The sequence below is a fragment of the Euleptes europaea genome, chromosome 3 (genome assembly GCF_029931775.1).
Source record: "Euleptes europaea isolate rEulEur1 chromosome 3, rEulEur1.hap1, whole genome shotgun sequence".
NCBI lineage: Eukaryota > Metazoa > Chordata > Lepidosauria > Squamata > Sphaerodactylidae > Euleptes > Euleptes europaea.
Genome location: NC_079314.1, coordinates 31,195,995 through 31,209,318, shown reverse-complemented (window position 1 = coordinate 31,209,318; position 13,324 = coordinate 31,195,995). Strand labels below are relative to the sequence as shown.

General features: G+C 49.9%; 1 protein-coding gene across 1 annotated transcript in view; it reads left to right on the top strand.

Moving 5' to 3' along the window:
• Window positions 1-13,324, top strand: part of ADGRB2 (adhesion G protein-coupled receptor B2) — a 187,032-nt gene that overhangs the window by 98,658 nt on the left and 75,050 nt on the right. Inside the window, exons 5-6 of the mRNA XM_056846271.1 lie at window positions 2,208-2,372; window positions 7,778-7,942. Coding sequence (XP_056702249.1) covers window positions 2,208-2,372; window positions 7,778-7,942 — 330 coding nt within the window. The remainder of the gene's footprint in view (window positions 1-2,207; window positions 2,373-7,777; window positions 7,943-13,324) is intronic.

The following is a 13,324-nucleotide window of genomic DNA, read 5'->3' as shown; positions in this document are numbered from 1 at the left end:
AGCCAGCTCTAAAATGCCACCCTTCATCTAGTGTAGTCCTTAAAACAAATTAAGCTAATTCCTAGCCCTTGGGGCAGTAGAGAAATGTCAGAACAAGAACAGACCTCCGGAAAAAAATTAGCCCGAATTCTGGGGGCTGAGGGTTCAGTAGGAACAGGTTTTTTTCCATAACTCCTTCGGAGCTGAAGGTCTTTGCCTCTCCTGCCGCACAAGTCTTTCGCACCCACTCGGTTGCCAAATTCATTCTAACTCCCAGCAATTGCAACATGCAAATTGTATTTAATTGGATTACATTTGATAATACAAATATATTACGTTATAGATAATTTAATTATATCTGCCAAGCGATGTGTATGCTACAGGTAATGTCCAAAATGCCTCGTTGGCAGTAGTCCAGATTATCAGCTATCCCTGGGGAAATATTGGAAATCCTGCACAAACCTGGCACATGTTCAGAATCAGAACTCAAGTAGTGAATACAGACAATTGTCTAATGGCTGTTGTCAGCTTTCAGTCATGTTTTTGGACATTCACCAGATAGATCCAAGGTCGATAACACATAGTAGGTATCCCTGCCTTCTTTAGATCTGGCTCCAGGAGTAGAGGGGAGTGAGGCAAAGATTGCCTGTTACAGGGAACACCACTGTGGAGGATTCTTGCTCAGACCAACCAGCATGCTTGACTAGAACCTTTTCATTGAGCTTTATCAAACAACCCACTCCGGCAGTACTGCCAAAGCAGCGCTTTTAAAAATCTGCACAGCCAATCAAATCACCAATGGCCAATCAGAAACCTTGCTGGGCAAAAGCCTCACCTGGCCCCGCCATGGCACCATGTTGCGGAGCCTGGGTCTGGATTAGGGTTGCCAACCTCCAGATAGTAGCTGGAGAGCTCCTGGTATTACAACTGATCTCCAGCCGATAGAGTTCAGTTCACCTGGAGAAAATGGCCACTTTTGCAGTTGGACTCTGTTGCGAGGGGGCTTCGGCCCAGGAGCTGGGAGGGTCTCTGCCCGGGAGGAGTTTGGGGTTGAGACAGTCTCTTCCGCCTCAGACCAGTCAGAGGGGGAGTCAGAGCTCGACTCTCCCTCAGACGTTGCCAGGTTGCTACAGGACACACCTTGCAGGCAGCCTCTGGCTTCTTTCCTTCCTGGCAGTCAGACTTCTCTGGCCTTATATACCCTCCAGGCCAGAGAAGCACCTCCCCTAGCTCCGCCCCTAGCCCTCCCCCCGGAAGTCCATATAAGGGCCGGAAGACGCCCCCTCCCAGCCCCGAGACGCCGGGCGCGGTCCGCGCCTGTTCCCTGCCCTGGCTCGCCCGCTTCTCAGCTGGGGCACAGAGAGGGCCTCTACAGCCAACGCCCCGTCGGCAGCGGCCCAGGGGCGTGCTGTTCCCATGGCAACTCGCTTGCCGGCGGCGCGCTGCTCCCACGGTGGCGGCAGTCGGGTCCTCTCCTTCCCGTCCGTCTCCCCAGGCCGCTGGAGACCCATCGGATCGGCCCTAAAACCTCCTGCCGGTGGCGAAGAGGGACCTGGCAACACTAGTCTGGATAGGTGACAGGCACTGCCCAAAATGGTTGCCATGGTGGCAACCAATGGCCAGCTGCAAAATGGCTGCCGCCATGGGGGCTGGGGCCAGTCTCAAAATGTTAGGAGTTTCCGAGCCAATTTTCCGTCATAGGCATATAAAATGGGATGTCTCCTGGGCTCCTCCCAAGCACTCCCTGGAGGTAGAGGGAAACCAGGAATGGTGCTTTGCCCTAGAGAAGAGATGCTTTGGAGAAGAAGGAAGTAGGCACCAAGAAACTTATTGGAGGGCCCCATGACACCCGTGGGTACCACACTGGGGATCGCTGGCCCGGAGCCTTAATAGCATTTTGAACCCCCCCGTTAATAAATAAATAGGGAACGGAATAAACGAGGCAGTATTTCAGTCAACTGTTCCATCACTCCTGCCCTGAGGTAGAAAGCTCTTCATCATTTATCCCAAATCTCTCCCCCACCCCAGTTGTCGTGATCCCATTTGCGTGTTGTCCTACCAGAAGACAGCGCAGATGGTTGCTCACCCTTCTTCTCTCGATCACTTCCCTCCTTCCCCCTGTTGAATCTCCCACCCCGGGTCTTTCCGCTCTCTTCCGCTCTCCTCAATCCCCCACCCCACCTGCGAAGCAGGAGGGTGGGGCGTGATCGCTGTGTGCTGTGTTGCAGTTCATGGCCTGCGGGAGGAATGGTCCCCCTGGAGTCTGTGCTCGATGACTTGTGGGCGAGGGTCTCGGATCAGAATGCGGCACTGCGTTTCTCCCCGGCACGGCAGGAAGGCCTGCGAGGGGCCCGAGGTGCAGACTAAGCCCTGCAATATCGCTCTCTGCCCCGGTTAGTATCCAGCTGCTTGGGTTTCCCTCTCCTTCCTTTCTCCTCCCTTCCCATAGTTTTTTCCCCCATTCTTGAAAAGATAGTTGACCGTCTCTCCCTCCCCACCCCCCCCACCCCCAGTCTTAATTCAGAGGTAGTTCGATCATCCCAGTATGGTAAGACAATCTGGTGAAAGGATTGCCAGGTCCCTCTTCGCCACCGGTGGGAGGTTTTTGGGGGCGGATCCTGAGGAGGGCGGGGTTTGGGGGAGGGGAGGGACTTCAATGCCATAGAGTCCAACGGCCAAAGCGGCCATTTTCTCCAGGGGAACTGATCTCTGTCGGCTGGAGATCAGCTGTAATAGCAGGAGATCTCCAGCTAGTACCTGGTGGTTGTAAGAAAACAAAAACAGCACACAAATAACAATGCAATATAAATATATTAAGTGCAATAGTGAAAAGTGAATAAATAAAGAACAAATAATACACACAAATATACAACAAAGTACAGACTAACAAGGAGGACCTTTCAACCAAGGTAAGTAATATATTAAACAGTCTTATAATGCAGAAATATTTTTCGTTTCAGGGTATATGTTTCAAGGTAAGTAATATTTATAAAATCCAAAAAGACAGACTGGGAACAAAGTCCACAGCAAGAACAGCCTGGCTGCTGGAAACTCGTGCCTAATATGGCTATGACTTGTGTGCAGCATTATTATTTCCTTTGAGGTGAGCTATTCTAATTATTGATGGTATGCTTTACTATATTACTTGTTAGGCAACGATGTTTGGAAGAATATTTTTGCATATATTTTATTGCTTGAAAAAATGTGAAAAAATATTTTTATTGTGTACAGAAAATGATCAGCCATTCTTCTCCGGCTGTTCTTGCTGTGGACTTTGTTCCCAGTCTGTCTTTATTGATTTTATAAATATTACTTACCTTGAAACAGATACCCTGAAACGAAAAATATTTATGCATTATAAGGCTGTTTAATATATTACTTACCTTGGTTGAAAGGTCCTCTTTATTAGTCTGTACTTTGTTGTATATTTGTGTGTATTGTTTGTTCTTTATTTATTCACTTTTCACTATTGCACTTAATATATTTATATTGCATTGTTATTTGTGTGCTGTTGTTGTTTTCTTACAATACTTTACAGCACAGAGCCTACATTTTTCCAGTAGTACCTGGTGGATGGCAATCCTACTTACCTGGGAGATGATTCCAAACATCCTGGAGATTTTTGCTAGTATTTTTCAGGACATGGTTGATTTGGGGTGGGGTGAGGTCTCAACATGGGGAAGAAGGAAATACTTTTTTTTTTTTTTTTGCAAGGCCTGTTTTATTTCTTTGGTATATTACTTTGAGATGGTTTTATTACTTTGAGATGGGAAGTCACTTTGGTGGCTATCTTTCACTTCATCAACCATCTTTGTAGCGGTTCAAGTGGTTAAGGCCTTCTTTGACTGTACCGCTTAAGACTGGGGGGGGGAGGGAATGGCATGCTTGAACCCCCCCCCCCAACTCTCTGTTTACATTTTAAAAATTAGCATGAAGCCTCCGCCCTGACATTCTAGGTTTCTGTATTTGGGGGGGATTGTTGTTGTTTGTTGACACGAGGGAGCGCCCCAGCATTGGTTATCCCCTCCCTCCAGTTTGAAGTGGTACGCTCAAAGGAAGGAAAAAGCTTCAGCGCTTGGTTCTGCTGATTTGTATAAACTGGCCTTGAATCAGAGAAACAAAAAAATATATATATCTAGCCTGGGGCGGGGGGGTGGCAAAGAGCAATTGCAGAAGGCCTCTGCCTTTGAGCGGCAGAGATGCTCCCTGAGCCAAAACACAGATAAGTAGGAGGGAATGAAACGTGCCTTGTTCTGAATTGATCTGCAGAACATCCAGCAGGAGCCGGGGCAGATGAGGATCTCATTTGGTGGGGTGGGGTGGGGGGGTTGGAAATCAGATTATATGAGCCACGTACACGCACATTTCCCCCCCCTTCCCCCGAATCGTAGGTTATTCTCCATCCTCGGTGCTCTCTCAGCCCACTGCTCTTTACTTCCTTCCTTCCACTATGAATCTGACCCATCTTCCTACTCTCCCCCCCCCCCCCCGCCGCCGGTTCCCATGACAACAGTGTCGGGCTCCCTGTCAGACTAGGGCCGGGAGAGCAACGGCTTGCGAGGTTGTCAGTTTGCAAGATGGCTGTTTTGTATGACGACGTGTTGCCAAACGAACTCATCCGGAGTCTAACTGGGGAGGGAAACAGGAGTACGGAAACGCTTCCCCCCCCCCCCGAGGGCCGGTTCTTGGACAGCGGATGCCCCTGCATGGCAGCATCCCGTGTTCCTCTGGTGGCATCTAACATTAGGAAACCAGATGGGAGAGACCGGTGGCCGCGGCTCCTGCCTGCACCACCGGAGGGTCCTGGTGTCTGTCTATGGCAAATTTCCATCTAAGGAACTCCGGGTGGTCCCATTTCCCTGTGAGGCCGAGAGGAAGTGACCGGCCCAAAGGGCTTCATGGCTGAGGGGAGATTTGAACCCGGGTCTCCTTGCTCCAGCTCTGTAACCACTACACCCCATTGGCGTGTGATGTAAGCCTGAGGTTTCAGCATTTTGGGTGCCACTGGGATGTGAAATCAGACCGGATGCCACAGCTATTATTTTTAATTGTTCAATTATTCAATTTATACCTCGCCTTCTCCCCAGTGGGGCCCCCAAAGTAGCTTACATCATTCTCCTCTCCTTAATCTCATCCTCACAACAACCCAGTGAGGTAGGCTAGGCTGAGACATTGTGACTGGCCCAAGGTCCCCCAAGTGAGCTTCTGTAGCAGAGTGGGGATTTGAACTTGGGTCACCAGGATCTTAGTCGGACACTCTAACCGCTACTACATACTGGCTTTCATGATATACAGAAGGGTATATCATGATATACAGAAGGGTAAGTATATATTTCATGATATACTTACATCACAAGCCTGGCCAATCTAGAGGCTTCATACTGTTAACCAATCACACAGCCTGACATTGCACATTCCTATTGCTTTCTGTGGCTGAAGAGCGCTGCATCATCTGAACGCACGTGGTCCCAGCCCAGGATGCTTCCTAGGCTCGGTCCCCATAGCCACAGATTGCGAAGCTCCTGCCATTGTCACATCTGACGCTGCCCTGTTTGCAGTACATGAATTGTGTGGGAGGCTCGTGTCGCCCCAGAGTTTTGGGCGTGGGCCATGATGGTGTGCAGTTGGCCACCGTGCTTTTCAGATGCAGTAAGAACCTGCCTTGGGTGTTCTACCTGCTGTAACAAAACTGAGCGTTGGCAGGGAGCAGTCTATTTGCAGCTTCCCAAGGGAGGCGGCGTCTCTAGCTGGCTGCTGTTAATTTCTTCCTAGAACCCATCATGGCCTCTTCCTGCCTTTCTGCATTGGTCTTGTCCTTTGGGTATCATTCTCTTCACAGAGCAAGATTGTAGGGCAGGCTATTCCATACACAACCCCTCAGGCCACGCGCAGCTCAATAAGAATTTACTGTAGGTTGCCAGGTGCCTGGGTACTCAAAAAGAGGCACAACAGGGGAGGGGGGGACTGCAATGTTGTGCAATCCAGTTGGAAGCTCAACTTCCCTTGCTGGATCAGTTCCTGGAGCAAAGTGGCCTTTTGAATGAATGACTTGATGCTTCTGTTGAGTTTCTACACCATGTGAGAATTCTTGCAAACGCGTGTTTATATATTTCATTTGTACCCCGCCTTTCTCCCCAGTGGGGACCCAACGCAGCTGACATCATTACTCCCGTTTCCTCACAGCAGCCTTTTGTGAGGTGACTTAGGCTGCGAAAGTGTGACTGACCCAAGGTCACCCAGCGAGCTTCCATGTCATGAGAGGGGATTCGAACCTTGTTCTCCCAGATACTAGTCCCAACACTCTTAATCACGACACCGCCCTGGCTCTCAAACATCCATGTGTCAGAGGCTGCAGGGTGTCAGGACCAGTGAAGAAGAGATTTTGGCAAGCTAGGTGCAGGAAGAGGCAAGTGGGGGGAGTCTGAATTCAGGCAAGGAGTCTAAAATTGGGGAGGTGGCTTGTAGAGCACAAGGAAAGGGTCAGGGCACAGAGGACTGGCAGGAAGCAGTTTTTGCAAGGGCCAAGACACATGGCCAAGAATTAAATTTCAGAAAACAGTGGGAGTTGTGGACATGGAGGTCCTGGCGCTCATCTGGTATGACGGGGCAGTGGACCCAGATGCAATGTAATATGTAGCTCAGCCAATAGTATGTTGGCTTATCCTGGTTTTGGACAGAGTGGTAGGAGATGAGCAGAATCTTCTGTGAAAATACCTTTGCCTTCAATCATGAGGCCAGAAGCTTATCCCTCCTCCTTTATTCAGGCTAAGCTTTGTGGCTACCCTGCAGAATTCGCACTGGATTCAGAGCACTTGCTTCTATCCAGAATGCCGCCGAACAGGTTTTGCTTCATGCTGGGGATGGAACCCCTAGCACAAACACCAACCCTGCAGTGAAAGTAGCTACCCCCTCTCTCCCAGTGTAGTGGCAAGAACTGTGGCTGTGAACTAGATCTCCCGGAAGGCCGCCCTGATAGTGAAGTCAGGTGGGGCAGGCCAAGAGCGCAGTTCTCTCTCAAAATGGCCTGTTGGCAGAGCCCATGGCCTATCCCCCCGTGGACGCTTGCCTGAAAAATAGGGGGCTGCATTTGACCGAGGAACTGTCACTTTCTGACCCTAGTTATACACCCTTCCTTATGTGCCAATTTCCTGCATTCCCCTGGGCCCATCCCATATCTTTGGTTACCACCGGTGGGGCGTGGGGACATGCACAACAGCGTCGCATCCGGACATGAGGAAAATGTACAAGAAGTGACGGAAAGGGGATCTAAACACAGAGTTGTTGTCTGCAGCAGCAGTAGCCGTTCACTCGGCCTTTAGGTGTTCTCCTTTTCGCCCCTCCCTTTCCTCGACTCAAGTCTGCTTGTAGTAGCCATCTTGCTAGAATAGCTATCCTTTTCCTCCTCTGGGGTAGGTACTGCTAGCATGGGACAACAACCAGGGTTAACATGTAGCATGTGGAGAACATGGAAGACCAAACAGGGTTAACTAGTAGTGTGCAGAGGTCATGGGAGAGCAACCAGGGTTAGCTTGTAGTGTGCGGAGGACACGGGAGAGCAACCAGGGTTAGCTTGTAGCGCGCGGAGGACACGGGAGAGCAACCAGGGTTAGTTAGTAGTGTGCGGAGGACGCGGGAGAATAACCGGTGTCAATTTGTAGTTTGTGGTGGAAGTGCTTGGGGACTCCAGCCTTAGAATAGGGAGCTAGATGAGAAGGTAGCAAGGATCAGCTGGATGACAGGAGCCTTTCCCGCCTTCTCCCCTACACTGATGGCCTTTCTCCTGTGCTTCTTCTGACAGTGGAAGGCCAGTGGCTGGACTGGGGATCCTGGAGCCGCTGCTCTGTGTCGTGTTCCAACGGGACTCAGCAGCGCACCCGCAAGTGCAGCGTCTCGGCTCATGGCTGGGCAGAGTGCAAAGGGGCTCATGCCGACGCCAGGGAGTGTTACAACCCTGAATGTCCAGGTAAGGATTGCGGTGGTCTCCGTCGCCAGGGGAGGGGGAGTCCCTTTGGCCCCCTGGAACTGTTGCTGGCAATATTGTTTGTCACTTTCCCTGGGACTGGACTAATTAGGCGAAGACAGCCAGGCTGGAGTGCTGAGTCCTGCTCCTGCCGTAAAGTTGGTGGGTACCCATCGGTCAGGCCAGAGCATTGGAGATGGCACAGGGCTGGCAGGCCTGTAGAAGTGCCCAGCATGCTGGTGTGTGGCATGGTTGTTTGCAACAGGTTCCTGGGGGGCACGAGGTCAGGAGAACCTTAACGCTGTTGGGCAGCTGCAGGTAATTTGTCCTAAGTATTGCCAGAAGTCCTCCTTTCCTTCTCCCCCATCTCCCAAATGCAGAATGACTAACTGTCAAAGTCTTGGCCCAAGGCCCTCATGCCTTCATGAGCTCACACCTGAGAGCAGGGGTGTCAAACTCATTTGTTATGAGGGCCGGATATAACATAAATGTCACTTGGTCGGGCCGGTCCATGCCTCGCTAGCCCAGATCGCCACTGGAGGGGGTGGCTGCCTCAGGTATCTCGCGGGCCAGATAAGAGCTCTCAAGGGGCTGGATGCGGCCCGTGGGCCTTATGTTTGACCAGACCCTCTGCTTGGCAGTATGAATTGGAATAAACAGTAGAAGACTGGCTTACTGCTGCACCCAGACTTTCAGTCTACTTCAAAACAGGCTCCTGTGATCCATGCATGAAGTTTTTTTAGGCCGAAGCAGACCTTTGGTCCGTCACGGTCAGGATTGTCATGGTCAGGATTGTCATGGTCAGGCAGCAGCTCTCCAGGGTCTCCGGTCAAGGTCTTTCTCGACACTTCCTATCTGCCAAAGACTGAACTTGCAACCTCCTGCATACCAAGCAGATGATGTGCCGCTGACCCACAACTCCCTCTTCGCCACCCTCCAGTTCTCTGACTGCCCCCTTTGCCTTGGGGGCCAGTTTTCCTGGCAAACAAAGCAGTTGATGAATGCCACCAAACAATGTTGGTTGCTTCAGATAACTCCATCCCAAGGCCTCCACTCCGGCCGTTGGCCTTGGAAGACCCTGATCTGGAGAACAAAACTGTGAGGTCTTAATCCTGATAGGACTGTCCTGGTCTGGCCCTGACAGAGGTGAAACACTGCAGTGCCTGGAGGGTGGAATTAGGAAGAGGTCATCCGTGGACCAGAAAAGCGGGGTTTGCAGCCATTGTCCGAGACTCTTAGAATCATAGAGTTGGAAGGGACCACCAGGGTCATCTAATCCAGCCCCCTGCACAAGCAGGAAATTCACAACTACCCCCCCACACCTCCAGTGATGGCTACTCCATGCCCAGAAGATGGCCAAGATGCCCTCCCTTTCATCATCTGCCTAAGGTCATAGAATCAGCATTGCTGACAGATGGCCATCTAGCCTCTTCTTAAAAAGGGAAGGAGAGTTCACCACCTCCCAAGGAAGCCTGTTCCACTGAGGAACTACTTAAAGCTCACCAGCCAAGACTGACTCGAGCCTAGGCAGGAGCTTTGAGGAGAGGAGGGCAGCCTTCTGGCTTTACATTCCCCCTTGCTGCTGGCTCTCCCAAACGACACCACAGACCCCTGGATTGTTCCTGCCCAGAGCCTCGGACGACATCCAGGACCTAGCGAGGCGTGCCCACACGTCAGCACCAGGCTGTGCCAATCTGTCTGGAGTGGCAGCTGTTCTCCATAAAGCCGCAGCGCCTAGTACAGTGGGTTCAGAGACGCCAGTCATCCGGCGGCAGTGACAGATGGCCCTCGGCTGCCTTCTTTTCCCCCAGCGTCGATTTTCATTTGCTGGTTTTTTATTGATGAGTGACAGCTGGGGCTGGAAACCAGAGGTGGGAACAGAGGCGCTGAAACTGGTTTTCGGGGCAGTTAAATCCCCTTGGCACCGGTTTTTCCCACCAGGTGCCCGGGGAGAAATTGCCTTGCATGGTTCACAGCTTGTGATTTTGGGAAATGCTCGGCAGCCATTGCAGCGTTCCTTCTTACAGTGTCCCTTTGCACTGAGTTTGGTTTGGCCTGTGGCCATATGCTGACTCTGTTAACAGAAGCGCGACTTGAACACAGGTATGGCTGTTTCACTCGCCATCACCCCTCCGACGACTTTGGGTCTTTGTTTTGATTATGCATGCCGTTTCCGACTGTCAGAGGTCGCCCTGGTCTCCCCCGCATTTCCCCCGTGTTTTCAGGGACCTGTTTTATCTCGAATTTGAAAACGCGGGCAAAACATGGGGAAATGCAGGGGGAGAGCGAGGCGACCTCTTGACAGTCGGAAACAGCATGCATAATCAACACAAAGCCCCGAAGTCATCGGAGGGGTGACCGTGAGGGAAACAGCCGTGCATAAAAGGCCACAGAGCTCCCAAATCCAATTCTGGCTGGCTGCTGGTTAGTTCTGTCTTGTGGCAGACAGACTGGAAGGAAGTACTGGCAGAACCCCACTGCCGGCTTCAGAATCCTTGTAGCTTGAAAACTATGGCCAAGAAATGAGCTGGTTGGTTCAAGTCAGTTTGAGACGGTCTGTGGCCACTTGCTCTGCTGTTCTCTATGCATCAGCCTCGTGTCCCTGTTCTGCATGGCCTATGGCCTTTCAGAGTTTCCTTGCCTGCCCACTGCTTTCTTTCTGCAAGTAGCCTCTCAGATGCTAGGAAAGGGCTGTTTATTTATTTACTCACTTCATTTATACCCCACCTTTCTCTCCCAAAGTGGCTTACATCACTGTTCTCTATTTTATCCTCACAACAACCCTGGGAGGTGGGTTAGGCTGAGAGTGTGTGACTTACCCAAGGTTATCCAGCAAGCTTCCATGGCGAAGTGGGGATTCAAACCAGGGTCTCCCTGATCCTAGGTCAACACTTGTCCACTCCTCTACACTGGTTCTCACCACTCCCATTTTTTCTTTGGCTCCTTTTTCCATCACTGCCATGTCCACATCACTCACTTTTAGGCTTCATTTATCCAGTTTCCTTTTGAAAACCTGCCTGACAATGTCTCCTTTTCCTCTGCTGCCAATCTACCTATCCTGACCTAAGCACTGCTAGGTTTCTTCAGAGCCATCTCTTCTTCGACCCATTTGTGCCGCTTTTCCTCCTTCTCCCAAGGGGGACTCCTCTAATCTGGAGAACCAGGTTTGATTCCCCACTCCTCCACATGAACGGCGGAGTTTAATCTGGTGAACTGGATTTGTTTCCCCACTCCTACACATGAAACCAGCTGGGTGACCTTGGGCTAGTCCCACCTACCTCAGCCCTACCTACCTCACAGGGTGTCTGTTGTGGGGAGGGGAAGGTGATTGTAAGCTGGTTTGATTCTTCCTTTAGTGGTAGAGAAAGTTGGCATATAAAAACTCTTCTTCTTCTTCTTCACCCATCGTTCCTCTTTCTCAGTCCACTGGCTACATATTCCTTCATGTTCCTTGCCCTTTAAGATTCTCTGTCTTTTGGGACCTCTTCCCACACTTCAGCCTGACCCAAGGGCTTGTGTGAAGTTTTAACCCCAGCTGAAATGCCGAATTTCTCTTCCCTCGAGGAAGGCCAGATTTCTGGCATTCTGCAAGCAGGTGTTCTTCCTGAGTTTTTAGAATGTTTGTGAACGTTTTGTGCCATCGCCCCAATCAGCTTGCTGGTATCAAAAAAGTTACTGCCGCAGTATTAATATAAAATATTGGCAGATGCTATTGACAGCTGTTTCTGCTTTTGTGTCAGGTTGGGGAACTTCCTGGCCTCCAAAAAGAGGCTGTCCCCATCTCTTCCAGCCTTCCGGCATAATTGTAAAGCTTGTTTTTTCCAGAGGACCTTTGAACTTAGATTTATTTATGTATTTAAAATATTTATATCCCATACTCTTCATATAAAATTCATGAGGCAGCTTTATGCTAGCCAATAAAATCATCAAGTACAGTAAAACAAATCAAAACAACTACAAAACAGTGGTATAGAAACAACAGCGGATAAAAATCAATTAAGCATCAGGGCTTCATTCCAATTAAAATCTTAAAACCAGCCTAGCGGATCTAAAACAGTTAACACGAAAAGTAGAAAAATACAGAAGCATAAAACATTTTAAAAGAGCAGTACAGGGGGTTAAAATATCAAAACAGGGACAACAAAATTAACACCCTCAGGAGTACTTTAATTAAATGCCCAGGCGAATAAAAAGGCTTTACCTGGCACCTAAAAGATAGCTACTTTGGGTGCTATGTGAACCTCTGTGAGGAATTGAGTTCTGCAGTCTAGGTTCTACCATGGAAAAGACCTTGAAAAGGTTGGCAGAAAAGATCTTAGCTGGTGGGCAGGTAAGTGAGGGGTAAAGTGTTTCCTTGAGATTTCTCCAAACCATGAAGGGCTTGCTTGGAGACAAAGCATTCTCCTAAGCAGTCTTCAAAGGCAGTTCCACATAGAGTACATTGTAGTAGCCTAACCCAGATATAATTCGTGCATGGATAGCAGTGGCCAAATCCTGCCTTCTGAGGAAGGACTGCGGATGGGGAGCCGACCAAAGCTAGCAAAAGGAACTCCACGCCACAGAGGAGACTCGTGCCACTGTCTACCGCCCCGGATCTAGTAGCACTCCAAGCTTCAAACTGGATCCTTCATAGGAAAGTGCACCTTGTTCAGAGCAGACTGCCTGCACTAACCTCAACAGCCTTTATTTTTAGCCAGCGGTGTCTCCCTCTTATCTGGAATCGTATGCGATATTTCACTGGCGCTGGGGTCTTTCAGCCTGTGGTTGGGGTGTTCTAGATCTCTCTTAAGCATGCCATAATATTTCCGCTGCTTTCAAATTGGATTTTTAATGGACCGTTGGAGAGCGCTGCTGTCGAGTTTATGGCATCTCGCTACATTTCTGTTTCTTTTTTAGTATTGATTTGTTTAAATATTACTACTGGTTTCTATAGGGTTCTGTTTGGTGTTTTAAGTGTTATTTGTATTGTAAGGCACCTTGGATACTCGGGAAGGTGGGTTATAAATTACCTAAAGGAATAAGTATAAATCGTACTCATACAGCCGGCAGTTGAACACCCAGGATTTTGGGACATAGCCCGGCCAGAGGGGCTCTTACTCTGAACCCCCTGCTGTGCCGGCTTTTTTTTCTGCCATGTTTATCCTGCTCGGACTGGGTTCTCTCTCCAGCAAAACTGGATGCTATAGATGGAGGAGAGTGGGGAATGTCGTACTGTGATGGTTTTCTGCAGTGCTCTGGGGAAGAAATGGGGGCTTTCATCTGTGGCTTTGGCCTCTTGAGGGTTGTTTCCCGTGAGATTTTGCACATGGCTGGTTTTAGTGTCACTGTGCCTTTCGCACTGAGGCTGGTGGTTTGGTTAGGCCATATTGTGGGGACAGGGGGTAT